Source organism: Myodes glareolus, chromosome 1 (assembly GCF_982192425.1).
Source record: "Myodes glareolus chromosome 1, mMyoGla1.1, whole genome shotgun sequence".
Classification (NCBI taxonomy): domain Eukaryota; kingdom Metazoa; phylum Chordata; class Mammalia; order Rodentia; family Cricetidae; genus Myodes; species Myodes glareolus.
In genome coordinates this window covers 132,778,654-132,806,250 of record NC_142026.1, presented here as the reverse complement: position 1 = coordinate 132,806,250, position 27,597 = coordinate 132,778,654, and the positions used below count along the sequence as shown (strand labels likewise).

General features: G+C 44.7%; 1 protein-coding gene across 5 annotated transcripts in view; it reads right to left on the bottom strand.

Annotated features, from left to right (window-relative positions):
* Arid1b (AT-rich interaction domain 1B) overlaps positions 1 to 27,597 on the bottom strand; it is a 366,765-nt gene that overhangs the window by 303,220 nt on the left and 35,948 nt on the right. For all 5 annotated transcript variants that reach the window (XM_085687826.2, XM_085687808.2, XM_085687811.2 and 2 more), the window contains exon 2: positions 17,242 to 17,436. In XM_085687826.2, coding sequence (XP_085543952.2) covers positions 17,242 to 17,427 — 186 coding nt within the window. In that variant the 5' untranslated portion in view covers positions 17,428 to 17,436. The remainder of the gene's footprint in view (positions 1 to 17,241; positions 17,437 to 27,597) is intronic.

Below are 27,597 nucleotides of genomic sequence, written 5' to 3'. Positions count from 1 at the left end.
CCACCCCACCTCACACAGGTCCTCAGGCCAGGGCCCTGCCAAATCGAGCCCCAGGCAGACACTGAGCTCCCAAACCCACCTTTGTTATTAGTTCATCCATTCCCGAGTCACTTTAAGAGCCAGCAAGTTAGTTACCAGGTGGCACACTATGAAACCCAAACACACAGACAACAGCTTGTAAAAGCAGTTTTTACTAAAACTGTCTTCGCAGGTTTCTGTAAACAGACCGCTCCGGTTTGTAACTACTGATGGAACCCACCGAACGTGCACTAAAAGGTAAAAGTCTAAACCCAGGAGGACAGAGAAAACAGGAGCTGAGATGACAGCAGACAGGAGGTCAAAACATTTCTGGAAGGAGAGAAGCAGAGACAAGTGATAATTAATGTTTTAATCTGTTCTAGGTGAGAGGATGAGAAGCAAGCTAATTAAAGCACAGAACCCCAAAGACTCAGGAATCAGAGGGTGGCCAGGGGCTGCACAAAAAGATCTGCAAAGAGAAGAGAAATTGAGAGCCGCTTCCGGATCCTCACCTCCATCTTGTCAGAAGTCAGAAGAGGACTGCCATCTGGAGAGACCAGCAGGAGAGAAGCCCATGGAAAACAGATGAGATGAAACCATGGCCTGTGGCCGGCCACCTCCACTCAGCCGGACTCCTCTGAGAGCAAAGGGTACATTAGCGGAAGAGGAACGCAGACAACACAAGAGGGCTCAGCTCCTGCTCCCCATCAGCCCCACCAAGGCGCACGGCCATCTAAGGACACGGTACTTTAGAAACCAGAATCTGGCAGTCACATGCAAAGAGAAAGCCACGGTTTTAAAATATATCCAGCAAAATATACCCATGCCTTCAAGAATGAGATAGACTATTAGAAAACAAAGGTTGGTGAACAAAAAAATCAGTAAATGTGGAACTACGAAAAAATTTTAAAAATCTATCAGAACAATGGAAAACTTAACAAGTCTGCCAAAAAAAAAAAACAAAACAAACAGAAATAAAGAAGATAAACAGATGAAAAGGAGAGAGAAAATGATTTGAAAGTAAAGAGTTAACCCAGGGTTAAATAACAAACCTTTCACATGGTAATAACAAAGGAAGCTCTGATGATGAAACTATCGGAGAAACCGCCCACCCAACACACAAAAGCATGAGCTTAACACTAGACAGGTCTAGAAAAACAAGCAGGGAAACACGAACTTCAGTTTTTATCACTTTGGAAGTCAGGGCAATAAAAAACATCTAAAGTCTCCAGAGAAGGAAGAAAATAGGCAACACACAAAGGCCGGGCTTCTGCACAGAATCTCTGGGTTCGAGGAGAATGATACCCAACATCCACATCTATCTCTGCTCAGCAAAGGCACCACCCGAAGGAAAAGTAAGGAGCAGTTTTCTGAGACCCAGGGATATGTACCTCTCCCACAAAGAGTTAAAAAAAGAGGTGTGTCTACCAAAAAAGGGGGATACCCAGAAGCCATGACACTTAGAAGCGTGTGACTTCAAAACCAAGGGGTGACTTCCTATCTATATACACATGCACACACACAGAAGGTCATACAGACACACACACACACACACACACACACACACCAAGTTATAAGTATAATAACGAGGGCTTTAGGAGGCCAACTCCAACCAGGAACTCACTGGAGACGTGACCCAGAACTTGCTTCTAATCAAAGTCCACTACAGTTGGTGGACTGGAAGGAACTGAGTTAACGGAATTTGTCCTAGCTGCAAAAGGTTGTAAAATGGAGCTCTGGATTCTGAGGTAAAGAGGAACACTTTCCAATCCTCAAACAAGGGATGACACTTGTTTCTGACCAGGAGAAACAGTCTCCTCACCCTGTGCTGGCCGGGCCACCACACTCAGGGGCTGGGAGCTGGGCTGCTAGCGCACGCCTTTTCTCATAAAGTACAGCAATGAAGTTCTTATCAAATCCAGCAAGACAGAAAGTTAAACATGAAGGAAACACGTTGGCAGTCGCGTCCCACATGGTCACTCACATGAACACTGGTGACTAAATTATCTGACAGAAATGGCAGAAGGCAACAGGAGGAAAGGGAACCTCATGGAAGAAAAAGCAGGTTTTCATTCAAACTGCAGTTTCTTTATAGATTGCCACAGCATTTCTCTCATCAGAAACAACAGGCTGTAACCTCAATGCATCAACAGTGCTGTCTGAGTGAGCTGCAGGTTCCCACTCAGGTGCAAAGCCCTCAGCACTGAAGACCATCACAGAAAAAGGAGTTCTCTGCTTAACTGCTGCCATAGCAGAGCGTGGCTACACAATACAACTTAACACAGCTTCTCAGGGAGAAGAGAATGGGGTTAATGGGATCCGCGTGTGAGTTCTGAAACGTCCTCTTAGGAGATTCTTTATCTGGTGCACATGTCTGATCTGTGGAGACAGGGGTGTCTGTACTCGAAGACCTAGTGCTGCTTCCCACCTTGGCACAACACTTCCTCGTACTTATGCATTCAAGTGTTTATTTAGATGAAATCACGTCCCTCCCTCTCTGATTGAGGAATGAAAGCACCAAAATGGAACACAAATGAAGGAAAATTAGGAGGGGGGCATGAGGCAGTCTATATTCATGAGCCTCTGAAAACTTTGCATGTCAAAACTTCTGTAAAATTCACACAAACCCCTTTAAAGCCCAGCAGAACTTGAAAACAACATGCTTCTCACCCCGACCCCTAACAGCCCTCTCTGGCAAGTCCCACGTCTATTCTTAGACACCATGTGCCCAGGCTGCAGTAGTTGCTCCCAGCGTACATTCACCAAAGGCCAACCCAGCACCAGACACTGCACTCCAGTGCCTGGGTGCAGATCTGTTCCTCTAAGCACACTTTCAGATCCTCTAGCTATACCAGTAATTATCAGACTTAATAAGTTATCAAAGACCTCGGGATTTTCTCAACCCAATGAGTGAAAAATAACACCAATCAATAGGAACCTGAGACAGTAGGGATGGTCAACATTCGTATATGCAAGCTAACGCCTCCCCAAGGCTCCTTCCTCCCTTCCACGAGTGACTGTCCCTTTAAGCCACCACCTCAGGAAGGCCAGAGCCCATACCTGAGCTCACTACTCAGCTTGTCTCATTCTTTACCTTACTCCTTTCCAGTCTCCCTCTGCAAACACCTGATCACGATCCTCATGGGACACCTAGTGACCGGTGGGACACCACGCAGCACACAGTCGACTCCCATGTACCAAGTTAAACTAAAAGCAGGTACATGCGTCTTACAGTGTGAACTGTTTATTTATACAGAGAATCGTCTGTTTTAATTCAAATAATTGACTTCACTACATCAAGAACAGAGACTCTAGTCCTTAGAAAGACAAAGGGAGTCTCGGAATGGCTCTTACCACCAAGAATAATAAACTAAATTTGATCCCCAGGACCTATGCACTGGAAGGAAAGAACCAACTCCCACAGACTGGCCTCTGACTTCCACAGGCACACATTGATTGATTGATTGATTGATTGATTGATTGATTGGGAAGGGCAGAGGCATGCCAGAACAGTGTTGGAGCACACATCAGGTAGGCCATGGCCTAGGAGATAGAAGAACATTCCAACCTTATAACATTCCCACCCCCACCCCACCGCCATAACAGCGCTCTCTCCACGCCACCCAACATTTACACACTGACAAACTCTGGGCCTACGACCTTCAGGGTTACACTCTCTACCAGAGGAGCAGAAGTCTCCACTTTGCATATGTAGGACTCTGGACCAGCCCACAGTCTCATGTCCCCAGCTGGCTAAGTAGCACTATTTCAGAGACACAGAGGAAGGTTCAGCCGGGTGCCCCAGTACTTAACAATCCAGAAAATAAAAAGGCCAAAACTAAAGTCCTGTTTCTGAAGCAGAAGAGAGAAGCCACCGTGGGGAAACTCAGCAGATGAGCACGGTTTAAAGACAAACGACCACCATCCAGCAAGTGCACTCTCCATGGACCCTCCAGTATGAGACTCAAAGAGCCAGAAGATCTCAAACACCAGGGGGCTCGCAGTTAAAGCGTGGAAAGCGTCAGGAAAGCAAGGTGAGTTCACACAAGGCAGCATTACTGGGCCGCAGTGCGGAATGAAGCGCTGAGACATCAACAGACACAAACCTTGAAAAATCACAGCATGGGAAAAAGCCAGTCACAAAGGGGCACATGGGACATGACCTTCTGTACAGAAAATCACCCAGGACATGCAGGACAGAAAGGAGGCTAGCAGCTGTCAGGGGCTGGGGAAGAAGACAATGGCATGTGGTTGCTGAGCTGGCACAGAGTCTCACCTGGGTGAGAAGGACAGGAGATGGTGCACAACTCTATACATGCTTGGGCTGCATACTTAAAAAGGTTAATTTTACGTTGCATGGATTTTTATCTCAAAAAATTACTCTAAAGAATATGATAGGGGCAATAGGCAACATTCAATTTTCTTTTCTACAAAGATTTACTTTCCTTCTTAATTACACACATATGTGCACAACTGAGTGTGGCACTTCAGAGACCAGGAGTGTCAGATGCTCTGGAGAGGTGGGTGTGCGAGATGACCAAGCGAGTCAACTGCACCAACAGTGTGCATTCTTAACCACTGAGCCATCTCTCCAGTACCACTCCCAATTTTCTATGTGTTAAATGTCACAAAAAGACTTTCCACAAAACTAATGTTCCAAGTCAATAGGAAGTTCCTTTGATTCTGATTAGTCCTTTAAAGCTCAAGAGAACTCCTGGTACTGAGAAACACTCCCACTTCTTAGAATCACAAATTGATGCTGGCATGGGTTCAAAGATCAAGAGCTGCTAACCAGGATCCCTGCTCTGCTGTCCAGTAAGGGTGAGAACATGAGCAGCTGATTAACCTTGCTTCGCTGTTTCCTCATCTGCAAGGTAAGGAAGACTAGAGACTAAATGGGCTAGCCCAAGGCAAACAGGAGCCCAGAAAGACTAAACACTTGATAAATATTAGCTACCACGCAAAAAGGATGACAGAAGGGTAAGGAAGGAAAAGTGGAAGTACTTAGCAGGAGACCTGACACAGAGACTGTCACTCTGTCATCTACTGGCAATAGTTTGGCTTATAATAGTTTGGAAAAGGAAAAGACAGCAATGATAATGGCCAGGATTATAAAGTGACAATGACAACAATGAACTAAGACTCGAAGTTCCTGGAAGCCCTTCAAAGGCCCTCCACTATAATAAAGAACACAGAAATGGTTTTAAGAAAGAGTGTACCAGGAGTATGGGGACACGCTCTGATTTAATCCCAGTGCTCTGGAGGCAGAGGCAGCCTGCCTGGTCTCTGGAACTATGTCCAGGACAGCCTGAGCTACAGGACAGCCTGAGCTATACAAAGAAATCCTGTCTTGGGGAAAGAAGAGAAGAGAGGAGGGGAAGGGAGGACAACAGAGGGGAGGAGAGGGGAGGGGAAGAGAGGAGAGGGGAAGAGAGGGGAGGGGAAGAGAGGGGAGAAAAGAGGGAGAGGGAAGGGGAGGGGAGGAAGCTTAAGTCACACACTTATGTAGGTAGCTATAACCTCTGAGTTAGGAAACAGGCTACAGCAGCCACAGTTCCAAATCCAAGTCTGCAAGGCACTCTTTCTAAAAGTTAAGCTCCACAGAGCTTCTTAGGCCTCATAAAGCACGTGAAGAAAGTGCCTGCTAAGAAGAGTGACCTTTACAGCATGGACACGTGTGTGAAGAGCTCGAGCCCAACCGCCAACCCTAGTCTACCACCACATGCAGAACACTTCTCCAACATTAAGGAATATTCTTTGCTAGAACAGCAAGCTAGGCAGCAGCAGGCAACTGTATCCTATTAACACGGCATCCGAACTACCCTGGAGCCTTTCTCAATACACATGGTAAATGGCTATGATGAAGATAGCAACTTGAGTTTCTATTACATGTGAGCCACATCCAATTCAGCGACTCTCCATTTTCTAAGTTCTCTGACCATCTGCCCCTACTTACATGCTATACCTGGTCCCAGAGAAAAATCTAGAAACATGCCCAGTCATAAGGTAGAGCAGCAGCATCTCTAGTCTCAATGCAGTATCAAGCAGAAACAAGCACAGGATGCTGACATTACACTGATGAGCAAGACAGAGTATCTGTATTTGCCCACTCAGGACTGAAACGTCCCTCAACTCTCATGATTCATATCAGAGACCGGAGTCATATACAACTAACACCAGGCTGGCCAGATTCCACTGACAGAACCTTCAAGGCTGCAAAGCCAAGTTTCTCAAGTGCCATGCCAGGGCTCACCTGCAGAGAGCACAGCCGGGGGGAAAAGGATGAGCAGAATCTGCATCTGGGCAACCCACGGACGGAGCTCCTGCCGAGGTGCGGGGAGCACCAGATGGGACAACAAATGGGAAAAAGTTTACACAAGAAACTTTTGGCGGGCTAGAGAGATGGTTCGGTGATTAAAAGTGACTGCGGCTCTTTCAGAGGACAGGAGGGGTCGGGTCACCCATGGTGGACAGTTCATCAGTGCCTAAAGACTCCAGCTCCAGGGTTACTCAACTTCTCTTCTGGTCTCTATGCACACATTCTGGTACACACAAACAAATAAATAATAAAATAAATCTTTTGAAACAAATAAACAAACAAACTTTAGAATTGCTGAAAGTCACTCTGCGTTCTTATAAAGCCTCCAGAGCCAACAAACTAAGCCCATATTGGAGAGCACAGAAGCCAAGCCCACCTCCTGCCCTGAGGCTGGCAGGCATTTGTGTCTGGATTCTTTCAGTAAGATCCCTCAGAACAAGTTCTGATTTAGAAGTAAGCATGCTGCAGGCGTCTGAGTATCAAATCTGGGTGGTTTAACCAGAAGGGGTGGTCATCCTTGGAGTAGAATCCTGCTGAGGCTCTCCTGCTCAAGCTTTATTAACTCTCCTGTCTGCAGGCTCATGGTAGGAAAATGTCGCTCCTGTCTTGGAACTACCTAAAGTGTCCCATGATGCATCTGATGCATGAAGACTCAGAACAGTGATTGTTGGCATACAAAAGAGTTCCACAACAGCCTGGAATGGAGTATAACAGAGGTTTATTTATTTGGGAATGAACTCACAGAAAGAGTAGCGATTTTCAGTCCTCTGCATGTACTGCAAACTGGAACTGAATTCACCAGTCAAGAGGCAAGCACACGCTTTCGTCTGCATTTATAGTACATGAGACCATGCCCAAAGTGGGCCAGTATCTTAAAGGCTATTGGCTGAAGGAATTCCCACAGCACGTTCCCTTTTATCTAAATAAGACAGTTCTAAGCCTAATACAAAACTAAATACAATAAGAACAAATATCAAGTATTGTCTGGGGAAAAGAAGAGGCAAAATGATACATAAAAATTAGAATTATACCAGCATGAACAACATCAAACAAGAAACATATGCTAAATGTTTCAATAGTTATCCTATCCTAAGGAGTCTAAGTCTTATATTAAAAATGGCTTGGCTAAGTCATGAGAGAAAAGTAAATCTATGATTATCTAGTTTTCAGCCCCATCAAAGACCCGAGAAGAAAAAAAAATATTACCTGAGTAAACAGGAAGTGCAATCAAGCAACTTCTAAAAGGTGTAAGAAATGACAGAAACAACTGGCCACCTGGGCAATCATCCAAAGTCTCATATGCAATGTTGGGGTATCTACCTTTGGCTAAAGCATAGAGTATCTGACAGACCATTTTTAGAGGCAGTCTTGGCAAGGCTTGGCAGTCTTTTTTGTGTGTGTCCTGCTTGTTCAGTCTGGACACTGTGCATTTTGTCAGTGGTCGAGGCAGGGGCAGTTCTTTGCCCATAGGGCACTTTTGCCAAGAGGAAAACAAGCTCCAAACGGAGTGTCTTCCATGCCCAACATTCTCTCAAGAATAGATAAGGGCAACAAACCATGAGCCTCGTGGTAAAATACAAAATGATAGAAATGGGCTAATTTAAGATATAAGAGCTTGCTAGGAAAATACTTGAACTATTGACCAAACAGTGGTGTAGTTAATATAGTTTCTGTGTGATTATTTGGGTCTGGGCAGCTGGGAAACGAACAAGTCTCTATTTACAAAATGGTACCCACTATCTGGGGCATGAATCCACACAAGACCTAAAAAAGCTTAAAGAAAAAAATAGGGCTTCTAGACCCACAAAAACAGGAGACAAGCGCAGTTTCTTGGTAGCCAATATGTTTTTTGTTTGTTTCTTTTTTTTTCCCCCCCAGATAGGCTCTGTTTGTAAGCCACAAGCAGAGGTGCAGGTCCTTTAAGAGAAGGATTCCTGACTCAGCATTAGCAGCAAAAACTGCATGGCTTTTTAAGAGATGGCAGCTCTGGCTCTTTTGTGAAGTCCTGCAGTTAAAGGGGATTTGTGAGTAGCATGCTACTAGTTGCTGAATGGTGACACAGATCTACTGCGTCCCTGGAGCTGGGGTGGTGAGCATGGCTCGCAGAGGCAGTGAACATACCTCTGCCATGTTGGGCAGGGTGGAGCCAAAAGGCAGGGCCATGGAGTTGATCCTAGCCATTTAGCATTTAAAAAAAAAAAGAGGCGCTCCTGGCCAGAAAAGGATTACAGACACACAATAAAGACATATTTAGACAAAAATAAACCTTTAAACAAGTCAAAGTGTGTGTAAAATCTGTATGTAGGCTTGGGAGAGAGAGGAAAAAGTATAGACAGCTATAAAAAGAATAGTTTAAAAAAATAAGAGTATAGACAGACATAGATTAAAGGAGTAAAGATAATAAATATTAAAAAGTAATAGAGTAAAAAAAAAAGGCACACAAAGATGGAAAATACAGAGAGAGTCTGGCCAGCCTTCCTGGGGTACCAAGAACTGCAGCTGTTGAGGGAAGTCAGCTTGGATACCACCACTAAGTAAGATGTGATCACCTTAGCAAAGGCAGATTTCTGAGTTTCATTCCGACATCTGCACATTCTGCTTTCAGGCTTACTTTGTTCTGAATGTTTGCTATTGTACAAGCATTGACCTGAATCACAGCTCTTGACCGACCAGACTCAACAGCAAATTCCACAGGGTAGCTAGCTAGTTGGATAGTTGGCTGGTTGACTGGTTGGCTGGTTAGCCAGTTAATTGGTGGATTGGTTGGTTGACTGGTTGGTTAGCTGGTTGGTTGCTTGATTAGTTTGTGGAGTGGTTAATTGGATGACTACTCAGTTTAGTAGTTAAAATATTCTTACTCTGAATCAATACCAATAGATGGCTATTTTGTGGAATACAATTTGGCTCATTTTGTGGAATACCATCTGTTTCTACATATTTCCACATAGAAACTGGGAAACTAGATAATTTCCACTTTCTTATATTATCTAGTAACCCAAATTCAGTGTGGAACTATTGCAAGTAGGTAAGAGATGTCTCTGATATATGTTTATATGCAATTCCTACTACAGATCTGAGCTCTCAAACTTCCAGAAATTTCTAATACCTCCAGAAGGGTAGGTTCCTCTCAAGGCCCAAGGAAGCATGGATTATACAGGACTCCCTGGCTCTAGGGAGGTATCCCAATGACTTCTCTCTTCCAGGTCCTGCCCCCTGACCCCACAGACACACAGAGTAGCAGCACTTTCTTAATTTTACTCACAAGCACAGAATTATCTTTCAAGGTTATTTTTCAAGACTGTAAGAGCAAATATCTGCAATTACATATAAAATAATCAAACTGCCATTAATAATTTTTATATAAAAATAAAAACCTTCTTTTTAACCTTTAGAGAAGACCCACCTTAGAATATAAAACAGGACATACAGTCCCTGTTAGGGGTTAAAGAGGAACGAAAGTGACGGTTCAGAATAATCAGGCTTCATTTACACAATTTACCTTAGTGTTTGCTGCACAGACTTCTTTTCTGGCCACTGACAAACTGAGAGCTTCTCCTTGCTTCTTTTGCAACTCTGAGTAAAGTGTGTTCTGACAGTTTACCACGTTAACGTAGGCCACACATCTACATATGACAGGCATTCAGAAAACATGTTGCCCAAGAATAACTTCACAGGTAAAATGTTTAAAAGATCACACTGCGTTCATTCCAACAATTCCACTGTGACTCCTTTGGTCTTAGAAAGAACTTCTGACATCGCGGGCAGTAGTTATGTCTCAATTTGTCAAGTCATCAGCCCATTCAAGATCGTTAAGTGACCAGACTAAAATCTTATATCGAAATCAGAGGTCATTCGCTCACTGGTACTTCAAAGGTAAAAGCTGAGCCAGGAAATCTGGTAGTCAACCCCCTTAATTATAGAGATAAACACAGTGGGGTGGGATCTAGGGGTTTCCATCATCACAAACAGGTTAATTAATTGGCAAAGACTATGTTGTCCCAGTTATGGTTTCTGGGTCACTTCCAGCCCTTTAGGGTGGGGTGACTTTCTGACTTACTGCTATCACAAGTCCAGAAGTGCTCTAATGCTCACACGCAGCTGCCCACAGGGCTGGGCACTGCGGTCATCTGACACAAGCACAGGCGTCCCAGAGGTCAGGCCTCAGGGCACAAAACTGACTTCAGAGACGCCAACCTCTGAAGAGTCGGAGAGCCACCCAAACGAATATGACACTTGCTCTCTCTTTTAGTTTATCTTGTGGGGTTTTTGTTGTTTTGTTTTTCAGAGAACAGTGGATAAATGTGGTTGATTGATTTCATTGACAACAACTGTTAGCCTTAGTGCTAAAATTTTTACATAAATATATCATACTGTTTTTTGAGTGATAGCAAGTGAGAAATTTATTTAAAACATATTAAAGTGATTCTAAAACCATTTGAAATAATCACTTATGATTTTCACACATTAAAAGTAAAACTACCGGGGCTAGAGACACGGTTCAGTAGTTAAGAGCACTGAACGCTCTTCCAGAAAACGCAGGCTCAATTCCTAGCATCCACGTGGCTACTCACAACTACCTGATACTGTTACTCAGGAGACCTGACACCCTCACACAGACACATATGCAGGCAAAACACCAATGCACATAAAATAAAGATAAATCATTTTTAAAAGCTTGTACTTACGCCAGAAAAAAAAGAATTTTAAAAAACATAAAACAAAACTATAACAGAAAATTTGACAGGTATTTGGGGTTGGAGTCTCTATATGTACATTACACAGTAGAAATCATATATGAAAGAAAACAGTATAAACACAGTGGTGGACAGAGGCTAGTTTGCATCTAGAACAATATAAATGTTCTGTGAAAAACAAATGCCAATGTGGCTTTCCAAACCATAGATGAAAACAGCTCACATTTCTCATTAAATTTCCAAGAATAGCTGGGCAGTGGTGCACACGCCTTTAATCCCAGCACTCGGGAGGCAGAAGCAGGCGGATCTCTGTGAGTTCGAGGCCAGCCTGCTCTACAAGAGCTAGTTCCAGTACAGGCTCTAAAGCTACAGGGAAACCCTGTCTCGGGAGGAAAAAAACTCCCAAGAATAATCTCATCCTGTCTTACTTGTATAAAAGGTAAAGATTTGAAGGTCTACACGGAGCTCACAGCGTGCTTTCTTCTAACACAAGTTTAGTGACAATGTCACACTGCTTCAAAGGTGTTTCAATCTAACTACAGTGTAAGAAGCCAGTGTTCCAGAAATTTACATTTTAAGGAGTAAATATGGTACTCTATCTACAAATTCTTTCAGAAATATTTTCTTGGTAAGAAACCCCATCAGCAAGGAACTCTGGCACCAATCCTGGCAGCTTGGGCTATCTATCCTCATGAAAGCAGGTGTGTGATCCATAAGAGTCTTGTTGACAAACCGTAAATACAGGCACGTTCACTGTGTAAGACCTGAAGCAACCAGACAGACGAGGCCAATGAAAGGCCATTATTTATACAAATGTTCAACAGCTGAGAAATGCAAGCATCTCAGGTACAAAGCAAAGCTGCTTGCCTCCAGTCTCTGGGCACACAGGACAACCAACAAAAATGCTATGGACCTCATAGCCAATAAATCCCACAGCATTTCAAAGCTGTAACAGCAAAACGCCTGCCTTCATCTTATTTAGTTAAGGGTTTACATGTATGTATCTTTAGCATATGGGATATATTACATAAAAATGCCACTGCCCCACAAATGTTCCATAAGCAAGTGTATGAGCATGCATGCAGGGATGTCATTGGCACATGTGAAGTGACCCAAAACCCCAAGAGTCTCAGTGTAAACACACAGAGCACCTCCTCCTCCTCACTGTCCCATGTCAAGTCTTCTTCCTTCATCCAATCACACCCCTCAAAAGCAGGAGACCTAAGCGTTCTTAGACGAGACTAAAACCATGCCTTTTCACACTCATGATGCAGGGAGAGAATCAGTAACAAGTATTTCACATCAAAACACACACACACACACACAAAAAAAAACCCTACGGGAATGTTGTCTGATGCAGTCTTTGCTCCATGAAGCCTCCCTTTCACAATAACTGTTCAAATTCTATCAAAATATGACTTTCAAGTAAATGAAAAAAAAATTCTACACTATACCAAAAATATAGTAACAGAGGTAAGAATCCTGGAAACTGCTCAGCTGCCTGAATAGTCACAAAGAAAAGATTCATTTTCACCCAACAATTGCAATGTTTGTCTCCTTTTTAGAAACATCTACTGCCAAAATAAGCATGTGCACTCCGAGATGAGATTTGGCTGCAAAATGGTCCCAAAGAAAAATGCTTCTGTTCCGACATACACATCTTACTCCAAACGCGCAGTGAAGGAGACATGGCCAGATAGTAGATGGTAAATAAACACAGACTAGAATGCCCACCATCTGAAGTCATCCTCAAAGGAGTCTGTTCTTAATTTAGTTTCCATCTCAGTATAAACTGGTATGCTCCAGTACAACACCCTAACGAAATTACTAACTTCTACTGAATTTGGCTACTTTCAAAACAATGATCATGTCCTGTGCTTTACTGTAAAGGTCTTCAAAAAACTTGGGTTTTCTCATAAAAACACTCACATGCGGAGTGTGGTGGCACAGGCTTTAATCAGAGCACTGGGATAGAGAGGGGGAATCGCTGGGTTCCACACCAGCCTGGCCCACCTGCTTGAGAGAAAGACACTGTCTAAGAAAAAGGAAGAAAGGAGGAAGAGAGGGAGGGAAAAAACTAAGCTAAAAACAGGGATCTCTAATTCCTTCCATTTCCCCAGCTGTATAATGACCACAGACTCCTCTCCCAAATTGCAGCATGATAAAGATGCTAACCCATTGACTCCCAAACCCGGGAGAGAGCCTCCGGAGGTATCTGAAATCTACTGACAAAAACAAATAGAAGCTTCTATGGTCTACGATCTTTAACTGCTACTTATTTTGTATAAAACTCCCTAGGGTGAACACGCAAAGACCGTGTTAATGAGCAAAGAAGTCGAGAAAAAAAAAGCCAACCTCTGTGCATGCACACCCCTGATCCAGCCAAGAACACCCTTGCTGCTTCTATAGGCAAAAACGCAAACTGAAAACCCAGTCAACATGTGACAAGCCATACCTTTGTGTGGCTCTGTCCTAGATGAAGTCAACGATATGCTTCTGCTAATCACAAGGTCTGCTCCAGGAGCCTGGAGGCAGAACATTCTCCACAGAGCAGAGAAAATTCATTCCCCCTCAACTCAATAAAAATCCAAACACAAGAGTTTTTAAGGCTACGCAAAGCAGATAGACCTGTTTGGGCATACATCTGCCTGGTGACGTGGGAGAGCAAGGACTGAAGACACAAATCTAGTTCCAGTCCATAAAGACTAAAGTAGCACGCTATTATCACACCATGCTTCAATAAGTCAGTCATGGGTACATTTCAAATCTAAAACTACCATGACACAAATCAAGACCATTGTGTTTAATGCTAGTATCAAACACTCGGTGGCCACTCCCTCCCACTGAGAGACACAAAATAAGCAGAGATGCTGTGGACGTGGAATTCCATCCGAGCACTACGGTTCTAGTGGGGCACACATTTAAAATTCCTATCACAGGAGTAGAATGCCAGCCAAAAATCAAACTGTGACCCCTGAGCCAAAGGCAACTTACCACTCAGCTGGTAAGTGGGCAACTCAATTTACAAAGCTGAATTCCTGCATTTTAATCCTCTGCAGAAATACATGAGCAATGCTAAATGAACTAGATGCAGCTCATTAGAGGTTCACAAACCAAACACAGGAAACTGGACGACATCCAAAGCAAAGGCATGCCTAGGTGGCGATGTCCACTCAATGAACACTCAACGTCATAATTATCTCCCAACCTCTCCTCTGAGAACATCAGTCCTGCACTTATGCTCTATCACAGTGCTGAGCCAATCACACTGATCCTAAGACAAGACGAAGGGACAGCACAGCAGCCAGTGCCTGGACCTTACTGCGTATACATTATCATTTCCAGATCTCGGGGGGAGAAAAAAGACCAAAGTCCAGTACAGTGACACACAGGGTGTGTGCACATGAACTACCAGCTATTTCTCAAACCACTACTAATTGCTCCATTTCAACCTATTAGGAACCGTTCCATGGATTTGGTATTACAAATGCCGCATGAACTGAGAGAGGGTGTGCCTCAGCAGGTGAATGCTGCAAGCACCTGTGAAGTCCTGAGTTTAATACCTAGCACTGGGGGGAGGGAGGGAAATCAATATCTGAAGCTGTGTCTCCTTTACAATGTTGACAAACATTCAAACAGAAATCTAACCCCAGTTATTTTCTGAAATTTCAAAATGAGGCAAAATAGTCTTATAAATGCGTGAGGGGGTGAAATTAGGCAGACAGAGCCCTAATCATGATTAACTTGTTACGAAAGCTTGAGATCTTCCACAGCTGGCATATTCGCCTTCTCACCTAACTTACTATCTTCATTATCAAAAGGATCTGTGCACCTGAATTGGACATTCCTTTTTGATTAGCAGAAAACACCCAAACTAAAATTTCAATTAAAAGTGTGCTGAGGGCAGGAGAGACGATTCAATGGGCAAGGATGCTTGCCAAAAGCCTGAACTGGGTTCAACTGCTGGGACCCATGTGGTAGACGAACAGAATCAATTCCTTCTGTATTTTGACCTCTGTACTCATGTTGTGACTTATACTAACTACTAATGTTTTTTTAAAAAAAAATCAAACAAGTCAGGCAGTGGTAACAAACAACTTTTAATCCCAGCACTCAGGAGGCAAAAGCAGGCAGATCTCTTATGAGTTCAAGAGCAGCCCGGTCTACAGAGCAAATTCCAGGACAGCCAAAGCTACACAGAGAAACTCTTTCTCAAAAAGTCAAAGATTGAATGAAGGGAAGAAGGAAGGACGGAAGAACGGAAGGACAGAAGGAAGAAAGGTATACCACACAGAAAGCATTTGCTACAATACTTGATGTATAACCAGCAATTTGTTCTTTCAAGTAAATCTAAGAGTTATCAGATTTCAAAGGCATGTAAAGATCATGGGGTTACATTAAAACCAGAAAGGTAGGAAAACTGAGACTGTATTTCAGTGCAGACCTACTTTTCCCCACACACTGGAGGAAGAGAATAATGTAAAGAGATTTCCTTGGTAACCATTCTTCACAGACTTTCTGTATTTGGCTCTCACTCTGGCTCAACAAACTAGGCCAATGTCTAAAACTAGCAAGACTTGAACTCAGAAGAGAGACAAGTCTGCAGCTCCTCCGGGAATGCCTTCCCAACCTGGCGTCAAAGAAACGGGCTGGGAATCAAGAGCGCTAGCATCCCAAGGCTTCAGCCCCGGCTTTCTCTGCCTCTCTGCCTCTCTCCTTCTGCAGCAGACAGAACTGTTCACCCATCAGATGAACTGCAAGTGCCAGGAGGCCTTCAGCTTCCTGCTGCACTGGGCTCCTTCCTTCACAGAGAGGACGTAAACTCTAGTAACACAAGGTTCTTGGTTGGGGTTGGCAGCCCAGAGTCACTTTCTTATCTATCAATTATCTCCCCAGCACACCCCCCCCCCGCCCCAATCAGAAGTGTCAACTCTGGAGATAGTAAAGCCTGGCAGAAGAAAGGATAACCTGGGGTAACAGGAGGCAAAGGGTAACCTGGAGTAACAGGAGGCAAGCTGATCCTTGCACTCAGAGTTGTTCTTTGACAGTGTGGAGCTATGCCGCCAATAATGCTCTAGTGCAAAGTAAGGGACCACACTAGGACTGAAGGGCTGACCTAATTCCATCTTTCCTTTAACTGCAAGATGAGGACAGACAACACTCAGCTACAGAAAACGGCCTCAGGAGCGAGCAGTGAGCAGCTCAACATCACATAAAATGTAGTCAATGGCTCTTCACATCCACTTTCTAGAGAACAAGCTCTGGCCGACTTGTTTCCTCACGGAAGAGTTTCAGTGAAATGTGGAGAAGAAATTCCTGGGAGGAAGGTTTGTTAATGGCTGCCATGGCTTAGGGGGCAGCGTTACAGGACCGCCCCAGTTCAGAGGCAGTAAAATCATTTCCCCCTCTGCCAGGCACAGCCTTCCTGGTGCTCCTGGTCACTAAGCACCCTGACAAGCCTGAATCTAATTGTGTCCTTTGCAAGGTCTGGGCCTCCTCAGGCCGCTGAACAAGCAAACTCTAAGACCCCGGAGACCCTGAGCTGAGCTGGTGCTGCTAGCTGGACAACCATGTGTGGTTAACGACACTTGACTCTGAAAGGGAGAGAAAGATGGGGGCTTTTGTTTAAGAACAAAAAAGGCTTCTCCTATCCAAGACAACTAACCAAATTCACAAATGAAATCAGAAGCCTTTTCTAGACAAACCACAGAAAGAGTGTAACAGAAGAAGCTTTCTGGGAAACCTGAGCTGATGCTAGCCCAGGCTGGTGGCAACATCTGTAATCTCACCACTGGGAGACCAAGCTTGAGGACAGCCTGGGCTAACATGATCAGACTAACTCAAACAACAACAAAACAAAGCTTTGAAGGACTACAAAATCCTCCGTGAAGTCTTCTCACAACTCCGTATCTGAAGAGTTAACCTCAGAAATGTGAGAAAGTCAAGGTCACTGGGAGTAGCAAGTCCCCAGTCGACCAAGCAGGAACTTTGCCTACTTTGTTACAAGATCAATTTCCATTTTTAAAAAAGAAAAAACAAAGTGAAAATGGTCTACTTCATCACAAGTTCAACTTTCCATCTTTAACAAAGAAAAAAGGGGGTAACACAGAAACACCCTCAAATTCTCTCAATACCAGTAACACAGAAATCAAAAAGAAAAAAAAAAGCTATCACTACAACAGGTGAAGGCAGAGATAAGCTGGCACCAACCTGCTGCTGTGGGTACTGCATGCCTCCCAGGGCCCCTGGAGCCCGGCCCTGCATGCTGAGGGGGTACCGCTGTGCGCCTGGGGGACCATAGGAGCCTCCTGGGTATGGACTGCTCTGCTGTGGCTGGGAATGGGGGTGAGTACCCATCCCATACAACTGAGGCCTCTTCATCACCATTGGATCCATTGGACTGCCCTGTGAAGAAATAAAGAAGAGAGTTTATTAGCTATTACTTAAAACAAATACGGATTCTGAATCTTAATACATACATAAAACACAACAATCTAAATCTTGAGATTAAAGACCACAATTCCAAAAAATACTAAGCTAGAACATTAAAGGAACGAGACATTTTTTAAAACTAACTTTCAGAAAGTATTTTAAAATTAAGAAGATCTAGAATAAATAAAGAGAAACTTTACATCTAAGTACCTCGACTCCTAAAAAGCATACAGAGAACGTGATTACAATAAGGATAAAGATGACTGGCAACACTTTTGATTCAAAGTTATCACAGCGATGACATTTTAGACCTGAAATCTACAGAGCCTGAGGGAGCCCAGTGCCCAAGTATTCGCTGAAGTAAAAAGAATTTTAGATAATGCAAAATGCTTTCACATAAACATTTCCAAAGATAGTGAGTGTGTAGCAATAGCCCCAGACTGGGAATCACAAGCTAGTAAACACCTTAGCAAAAACACTAGTTCAAAGTTAACTCTGAATTTTATTTTTGGTCTGGTGAGTCAGTCCTTGGGCCTCAGGGCCAAGGCCAGAGAGGCAGGAGCAGAGGTCAAGCAGGGCCTTCTCAGAGCAGCAGGGCTGCAAGGGAAGCCCTCGCCTGAGACCACAAGGCCCAGGGCACTCTCAAGCGGATCCTTCTCCCCAAACCTACTGTGTGCCAGGCTCCCACACAAGCTGGTGAGGACTCAGGAAGAACTGCGGACTAACTGGGGAGCCAGGCTCAGGGAAGGGAGGTGCAAACTGAACTCCAACTTTAGAAGCGAAGCTGCCTGCTGTGCCTGCAGAGGACATGGAAGCTACTGGTATGTGTGATGCAGGAGACTGAAGATTTGCTGCAGAAGGCTGAGGCCAGAGTATGAGCCAAAACCTGACAGGTCATCTCAGGCTGCCTCTTCCGATGACCCTCTGGGTGCTTTTATAGAAGGCTGTCACCGGAGCCACCTGTCAGGATTGTTCTCTCAGGAAGTGGCTGAAAGCAGGGCCAGCTGCCATACTGGGCAGGTGAGATAGAGGTCCTGTGATGGACAGGCAGCAGTGATGAGACTTCAGACACCACACACACACACACACACACACACACACACACACACACACACACACGAAGTCTCAGAGTCTACGAAGTGATGGAAGGTGGGTGGTAAGACACAGATTAAGTAAGGAATATGCAATGGAAGAAAGACTGGGAACCAACAGTGATGTTGGCACGAAAGGTGATTCTTCCAGGGGCACAAAGTAAATGTTCAATAAGCACAGGGCGAGTTAGCAAGTAAAGGCCATTCACTTTATCCAGGGAGAATGGCCAATGGGGAAGAGGATCAGGAATGTAAGGGCAGCTGGATATAGTTTGAGACTACATTAACAAGACCATTTTGAAAGGCAATATGGGAAGGGAAGGAGGAACAGAGAGAATGAGGGGTGGAAAAATAAATTAGGAGAGCAATACTATTTAGGCAAGGGGGGCATGGACCATAAAGAAACCAAAAGTGTCTGAAACAGCAGTTAGAACTGCAGGGAGCATGTTGTCACCAAAGAGAAGGCAATCTCATGGAGCGACAAAGCAGGCCTGCCACCCGAGCCCAGCAGGCCACACAGTAAAGGTGGAAGGCCTGTAGGAACATTTGGCTAGGGCAGGTGCCTGCTGAGCTCTGCAAAGACAGTGTCACCAGCAGAACTGAGGCATAATAGTGAGGGTGAAAGAAAGAGGAGCAGCAAGCAGTGCGCCCCACAACCCACAGCTGAGGAAGGGGAGAATGGCCAGCTTCCCCTCCCTCCATGTCCCACCACAAGACTGCAGGTGGTCATTTCTCCTGGGAGTGAAATAACCCAGGGGAAGTCATCTGGTGGGGGGTTGTTTTTGTGATTTGATGACAGCTGTGTGCTCAGACTGTGATGATTTTAGCAGTGAGGGTGTGCACTTCACACTCACAGGAGAACAGGAATGAGCAGCCATGTCGATGGTGGAGAAGATTTGGGGGGAGGGGGAGACATCATGATACTAGTACATAGAGGGATAAGGAGATGCAGGGATACAGGGATGCAGAGGTGCAGGGATCAGGAATGTAAGAATCAGGGGTGCAGGAATGTGGGGATACAGGGATCAGGGATGCAAGCAGCTGACACACTGTCTCAGTGGTAGGAGAAAAGAAAGAAACTATGGGAAACACTTGGCCTCAGCCAGAGGACCCCCTGCCCCCAGGGACAGTTCTGTGGGTGCAGAGCATGGACCGACACTGCGTGGAGCACAGAGAAAATGGGGTCACACCACCTAAGAAAATTCACAAGTTTGGGGATTTAAAGTCTTTTACTTTCACCAACCAAGAACACTGAACCTAAAATAACTGGAAATGAGCAAGAGCATATGGTTTCATTCAATCAGTACACTCCTCTTCCATAGCCCTGGCCTGCCTCGCAGACACACATGCTAGTATGCCTGTGGCAACAGCAAAATCTAGAACTAAGCATTTCCTCTGAATATTTACATTACAGTGTATGCTTGTGAAAGCAGGGTGTAATTTTTCTCCAGATTTTCTTTCCAACGATAAAGCAAGATTTTCTTTGGCAGTGTGAAAAATCAAGGTTGAGCCGGTAATTTCAAAACCAGCGAGGGAACGTCGGCCCACAGAGAGGCTGCACACATTCCCAATCAGGTCAGAGAGCCATCAGCACGGCTGCTGCGGCTCAGCAGCACTCAGGCAGCACGAACATGGGGATTCTACTCTCCTCCCTCTACACAACGCCCGACCTAACTACGTGAGGAAAGCACAAGGTCTAACTGGGCAGGAAGTGAGTCGCCTGCACGGGGCACTACCACAACGCAGCACTTGCCTCACCCGAGACGAAACTGTTTCATAGTATCTATCTCAGCAACTCAGTCCACTTCAAGATGCAGCTAATTTGCACTCCAGTCAAAAATGTTAGCTTAGCCCTGAGACTTCTGAAAATCAAGAACGTGAAATGCAGCGCATCTCTGCCTCAAAGGCATCGGATCGCTCACGAGACTATAACGCATATTATTTAATTCTACCCTTCTCTCCTTCCATCCGATTATTAGGCACTCATCCACAATCCAAATTCATCCCTTGTGAGCCTGCTGATGTGAACATTGAAACATGCAAAGAAGTATCTCAGCTCCTCACTACGAGAACTTCAATCAAAACCAAAACTTTTCCCGAAAAGCTAAAGGCTAGGTTAGGCCTCGTGTGCACATATACCCTTAAATCATTTGTTTGTTATCATTCGTCCTGTTAGAATACTTTTAGAGTATGACCATTTTCACTTCTCACACAGACGGTATGCTGTACCAGGCACCGTCCACAGTCACCTCACTGGGTGGGGTTTTTCTCCCCAAGCAGCATCCCACAATGCTACACCTGAGTGTCAACCCCACAAGACAAATCCATTGCCAGACTGGATTTTATTACTTGCTAAGCCTCTGTATTCACACAGCCCTGCTCTTCCCCCTCTTCCTCTAGGACACACACACTTGATTTGCCTGGTCTCTCTTGGGGGCCTAATGTCTTCCCACAGGCTCTGTTGTCCCACCCGGGAAGAACGGACTGAGGAGGGGTACGGCAGAGTTTTCAAGCATGTCTGTGTTCAGACTCCAAGCACACTGGTAACCGAGTCCAGCTATATTCTGGCTTCCAAAGCTGACCTGGGAATCCCCTTTTATAAATTACCCAAGTCGAAAGATAGCAGCTCGTGTATCTCTAGCATAACTTAGATCGCCATTCAGAGTCACCTTATCAGAATATGCCTAGTACGTATTTATAGTAAAGATACCTATGTAATTTTACTTTATCCCTGAATATCAAATTAAGGGCCTAGTTTACTAAAGGTTTTGCTATGATTTTCCTAGCCCAGTTCCCTAAACCACAAAATGGATAAAGATATTTGCATACAGAACAGGCTCCAAAGCTACAGAGAAACCCTGCCTTGGAAAAAAAAAAAAAAAGATATTTGAGATATTTGCAAAACCCCCAGGAAGAACCATCACAGGTCAACCCACAACTGTCTGCACATCCAGCTACTACAAGAGCTCACAGAAAGGGAAAGGTCCCCCTCTTCTCACTGGTGGGAAGCAGTCTTCTGCTGGTAATATTCCAATCACCTGCAAAGCTGACAAAAGTAACCAAGCCCAGTACAAATAAGTATTTGAACAAGCAGTATAAAAAGTATAAATGGGGGCTAGCAAGATGGCTAGTGGGTAAAGTTTTTATCAACAACCTGAGTGGGGCCCTAGAGTCCCCATAAGAGAAGCGGCAACAGACTTCTGCTGCTATGTACACTATGAAGATGTGTCTTTGCCAGGCGCCTTCTGACTGGTTTAATAAAGAGCTGAGTGGCCAATAACTAAGCAGGAGAGAATGGGAAAGACTTCTGGGGAGACAGAGGAACTGGGGATAAATTTGCTGTGGCAGGGAGACACTAAAAAAGTTGGACATGCAGTACAGAGAAGAGGTAAACCACAAGGCAGAAAGCAGATTAATAAAAACAAATTAAATTATAAAAGCTAGTTGGGGGAAAGTCCAAGCTAAAGGCCAAGCTTTCATAATAATAAGTCTCCATGTCATTATTGCTGAGCTAGGGGCCCAATAGAAAATCAGATACATCTGCAAGCTGTCCACTGGCCTCCACACACACTCTATGACGTGTATGCACAGGCAGAAGCACACACGCACACAGAATTAGTAAGGGCTACCAAGTGCCTGTCACCCTGCAACCTAAAAGTTCAAAGAAAAATGGAACCAATCAAACTAAACCACAATCACAAAAGCTATGCACAAGCCTTACTATACCAGGACAGTGGGGGTGTGAAAGTGGGAAGATGGAAGATGCACAAAATAGGTAAAGTTCTCCAATGTGATGCACAGTTATGGTTCTTCAAAACTGATGCTGATGACCATGAGGCCACTGGAACCTGTGAAGAGCTGTCACTCACAAAGCAATCTTCTCTGGCTTTTCTGTGATAAGGGTTCTATACAGCTTTAATAGCCCAGTGCTTCCAATGCCCTGATGACAGTGGTTCTATATACAGCTTCAACAGTGATGCTGGGCTCTCTCCTGGCATCCCCTGACTCAGGGCAGAAACTGGTGGGACAGGTGGGGCTCACTCTTGGCCCCTTCCCTGCACATCACTAGCACCTGCTACCATGGCAGTGTGAAAACTTGCCCAGGCTGCCCTATGACAACTTCTGCAGTGCCCTGTGCTGCTATCTGACCCCTTTATGACCTTTTCTCACTTTCTGTGTAAGATCCCTGACTTCACTGGTGCCCAGGCTCAGCACGGCTCGTCATCTTACACAGACAATCTGGGTGACTGTGGTCACGTGGGAACTGGTCACAGACACAAAAAGTCAGCATTGGTACCCAACCAGATACTTGACAATTCACCCATGCACATGGCAGACCCATAAAGAGCCCCCAGTCCTTGTCAAGCCTCTAAGTACTATGGTTCTTAGTCACCACAGAAACAAAGGCAAAAAAAAAAAAGTGACTCACATCTAGATGACACAGGAAGGTTCCAAGAGGCAAGACATTATGTGCTTAGGTCTGATCCTCAGACTGAAGTTGGAAAACATACACCCTGCTCCTAAAACTGTGTGTTTTGACTTGTACTGGGACAGCACAGTCCATTTAAGACTGATAAAACACTGAACTTCAAAAGTCTGGAATCAACTATCTCTACTACACTCTTCTAGCAATACACAATGTCGACTACATTTTCTGATGATACAGGTGTACCATAGATCTCTAGGATATTAGACATGGCAGAAGAAAACGCCTCACTGCTGGCTAGTCCAAGACAGTAAACTATTGATACCACCATCAACAACCACCATCGATATTCTTAGGTTTTGATTCTGGACTCCTAACGTATTTGTGGAATTGTGCAATGACATCTAATGATAAGGGCATGAGAAGAGAATTCTTCTACTCTTAAAAAAATGGGATGGCAATTTTTGACGCCACTTTTGCTGATATAAATGTGCCTTGATGCATAAATTTAGATAAAGAGGTGTGTGTTTCCACGTCACTGAACAAGCTAGCTGGACATGGACAGCACACACATGAGAGGCTGAAGCAGGAGAATTATGAGTTCAAAATCAGATTGGGCTACACAGCAAGACCTTGCAAGTTTTGTTTTTGAAAGGTCTTTTTGTTGTTTTTTAGGACAGAAAAAAAAAGATACACAATCTTTTCCCAATTACATTTTAAGTTTTAGCCTGAGCTTAAAATCCCACCATTATTATTATAATTATTGATGTCCATAAAATATATTATAACCTATATACAAATATGTACCATAATCTACCAATGAGAAGCAACAGTGTGGCCGGTTGTGGTGGTGCACACCTTTAATCCTAGCACTTAGGAGGCAGAGGCAGGTGGATCTCTGTGAATTTGAGGCCAGCCTGGTCTACAGAGTGCGTTCCAAGACATCCATGGCTGTTATGCAAACAAAACCTGTGCTGAACTCCACTCCCATCCAGAGGTACACAGTGAGACCTTGTCCCAGAAAGCAAATAAGTAGACAAATAAGTGATGGTGGGCTGGGGTTCCAAGTTTTCCAGTCAGAAGTCCGGAGAACCACCCTCTTGGAGACTCATCCAAAACCTTTCCTGACACCATCTATGACAACAAGCATTCATTTTCAAGACATCTCAATACATTCTCCCATGACCACATGTCACCCTGGTCACGGAGTCAGCAATGAAAAAGACCCTCACTGCTGCTGGTGTGTATGAACCCTCCACCCCCACCCTGGGTCTCTACCACCGGGAACGCTGTGTGGCGTTCATTTTCTGTTTATTTCTGGTCATTGCTCCTAACCTAAAGACATGCTTGTTTAGATCCTTAAGGACCTCTAAAGCACAACTACATCTCCTAGCTTGACACCAGCCGACAGTGAGATCTACGTCATTAAATCTTTAGCCACATCACTAATATTCAAGAAAAGGCTAAAAAGCACAGGGAGGATCTGCACAGCATTTCCTAAGGACTCACATGAACCCTGTGTTGGAGCGGGAGGACTCACAGCGTCCTTACTTCACTCCAATGAGTGAGCACAAGGCCCAGCACACTGCCAGTCCCCTCCATCTTCTCACATACGCAATGAACAGTTCAGTGCTCAGGAGCAGAATCAGAGGCAAAGGCCATACAGGCAAGGACACAGGGCCGAGAGTCAGACACCTGCCTGTGAGCCCTGCCTGGGTCTTAAGAAATCGGTGAACTGAGAGCACAATCAACCAATAATTTATTTATCTTCTTGTCTCCCCGGCAGACTACTGATTAAGGGTGGAAGTTTTACCTGGCTCGCCCATGTGCCCAGCTGGGAGCACGATGCCTGACAGGAGGTGCACTGTGGACCAGGAAAGCCCAGACTATCAGTGTGACAAGGCCTGTTGTCAGTCGGGCTCCATCCGCAAAGTAAGAGTTCCCATGACCAGCAGGCCACTTCAGACAAAGTTTGTGCACACGCTGGCTTCAACTATCGTTACCCAAACGTGTCCAACAAGACCCTCTCACATGTATGACTGGAGAGAAAACACCTCATCTAATCATGACTCCCTTCTCTCCCTACCCAACACAGACAGCTCCTCCCCAGTCAACTCCAATCACAGCGGCTCCCGGAACTCTGGGATGACGCTTATTTTCCCATCAAGGTCTTCAACAAGCCATTCCTCCACCAAAAAGAACGTTCTACAGAACTCAGCTCCACTGTCTTCTCCTTAAGGGTTCCCTGAGCAGCAGCCACAGCCCTGACAGCCTCTGACAGCCCCGCGCTAATATCTCAGGGGCGCTAATATTTCAGGGTGCTCACAGGTCACAAGTCTCCAGCGACTCTTAATACATGGTGAATTATCTGCTACCTAGTCTCCCAAAGAGTCCAGGCAGTGAGGGTGAAAACCAAAGAGCAAACCAACCAACCGTTACCATGGTGGCACAATGATAATGCAAGTTCAGAAAGAAAAACAGTTTTGGTTCTCCAGCTTTTGTCTGATTTTTATAAACTGGCAAAAACTTAGCATTATTAGTTTAATCCCCAAAAGTTCAACAGCTTATAAATCAATCCAGTGAGTAAATTGTTGTCTAACTAAACCACACTTGTAAATTTAGTTCATCAAATGTAATAACCTTGTGAACAATGAAAGTTTGTCTGTGTATGTTTAGTTTATTAAAGGGTAAATTGGGTCTAAATGGGATATCAAAATAATAATGAAACATATTTCCATTTATTCTAAGACAAGTTACTCCTGTCACCCCAGAAAATTGTGAAGTTTTTAAAGTGGCAGACCACTCTCTACAATTTACATCCCCCAGCATGCATGCACCACTCTCCATTGTCTACATCCCCCAGCATACATGCACCACTCTCCACAATTTACATCCCCCAGCATGCATGCACCACTCTCCACTATCTACATCCCCCAGCATGCATGCACCTCTCTACAATTTATATCCCTCAGCATGCATGCACCACTCTCCACAATTTACATCCCTCAGCATGCATGCACCACTCTCCACAATTTACATCCCTCAGCATGCATGCACCACTCTCCATTGTCTACATCCCTCAGCATGCATGCATCACTCTCCATTGTCTACATCCCCCAGCATGCATGCACCACTCTCCACTATTTGCATCCCTCAGCATGCATGCACTCTTCAGACTCATTGCTGAAGAGAGCTCAGTAGCTGGCTCTTATTTAAAGAGAGAACAATAACATGGGGCACTTGTCATGTAAATACAGATTAAGATCAAGAAAGGAAAGTGTGTGTGTGTGTGGTGTGTGTGTGTGTGTGTGTGTGTGTGTGTGTGTCGCATTCCAGCCCCACCACCTGTAGCTGAAGAGCCATCACTGGCTGCACGCACTGCAGTAAACACAAGCACACACTACCAACACTGCCACTCTTGGTGTAAAATTTGTTCAGAATAGGAGACGGCATATTCCAAATATTCACACATAACCGGCTTCTAACATGGACAAAATTTTAGTCTCATCATTATTAGAGTGCTCTGTAGTTCTGAAATAAGATTATTTCAGTGATCTAAAAGGTATGGAAACCCTTTACTCCTTCATCATGGCATAGAGGACAGTCCCCGCGGAGTCTCTGAAGCCCCATGAGCTGCAGGCAGTCACTCTCAACTAGCACCATGCAGACACCAGTTTGGCTTCTCTAGAGTAACAAGAGTCTGTCATCAGGGAGGCCTGGGTCCATCACTTTTGGCTGCTCCTGACTAGCTACAAAATGAGGGAGAAGTTTTCAAGAACCCTGAGTCATGATGTCCCCAACTTTCCAAGGGAAATAACATCTCCCTCTGAGACAGCCATTGAAAAGCCAGTGTCATTTGGCAGTGGGAAAGACACTCTAGAGCCATGTCTCAGCCTCACCTGAGGACAGACGCTAGACTTCCCTTGTGGTCTCAACACTGCCCTCAATCTCTCTCTCAAGTTATTTAACTGGCTGGGGGAGGGGAAGGTAACTGGGTCTTGTCCACAATGGCAAGCACTGAGTTATGCACCCAGTTCTACTTCCTTAGTTGTTAAAATTGGCATTGTCAACCAACACCTGCTTTTGGACAACAGACACACTCCATGGTGACACACAAATGCTTCCAGAGACATGCCACCACTAAGTATGCTCTTTATCAGAGCCACTGAGATACTACACCGACTCCCATTTAACATGGATGCTCAGGAAAGAAGCTACCATGACCAACACATAGCCAAATTTTACATTTTAAAAAAGAACAATGGAGCTGGAGAGATGGCTCAGTGGTAAGAGCACTGACTGCTCTTGGAGAGGACCCAGGTTTGATTCCCAGCACCCACATAACAGCTCACAACTGTCTATAAGTCCATGCTCAGGAGAATCGGTGCTCTCTTTTGGCCTCCAAAGCACTCACATAATATACAGACACATATGCAGTAAGACACTCATGTCCATAAAGTAAAACACCAATAAATTTAAAAAGAAAAGATAAAAAATATAAACGTACGGCTAGACAGAGTCTGTACTGAAGGGAAGCCTACTGCTGGACACACGTGGTTAGAACAGGGGACAGAGTCAGGGCGGCGACTGCAGCAGCACGTGCCAGAGTGCATCTGT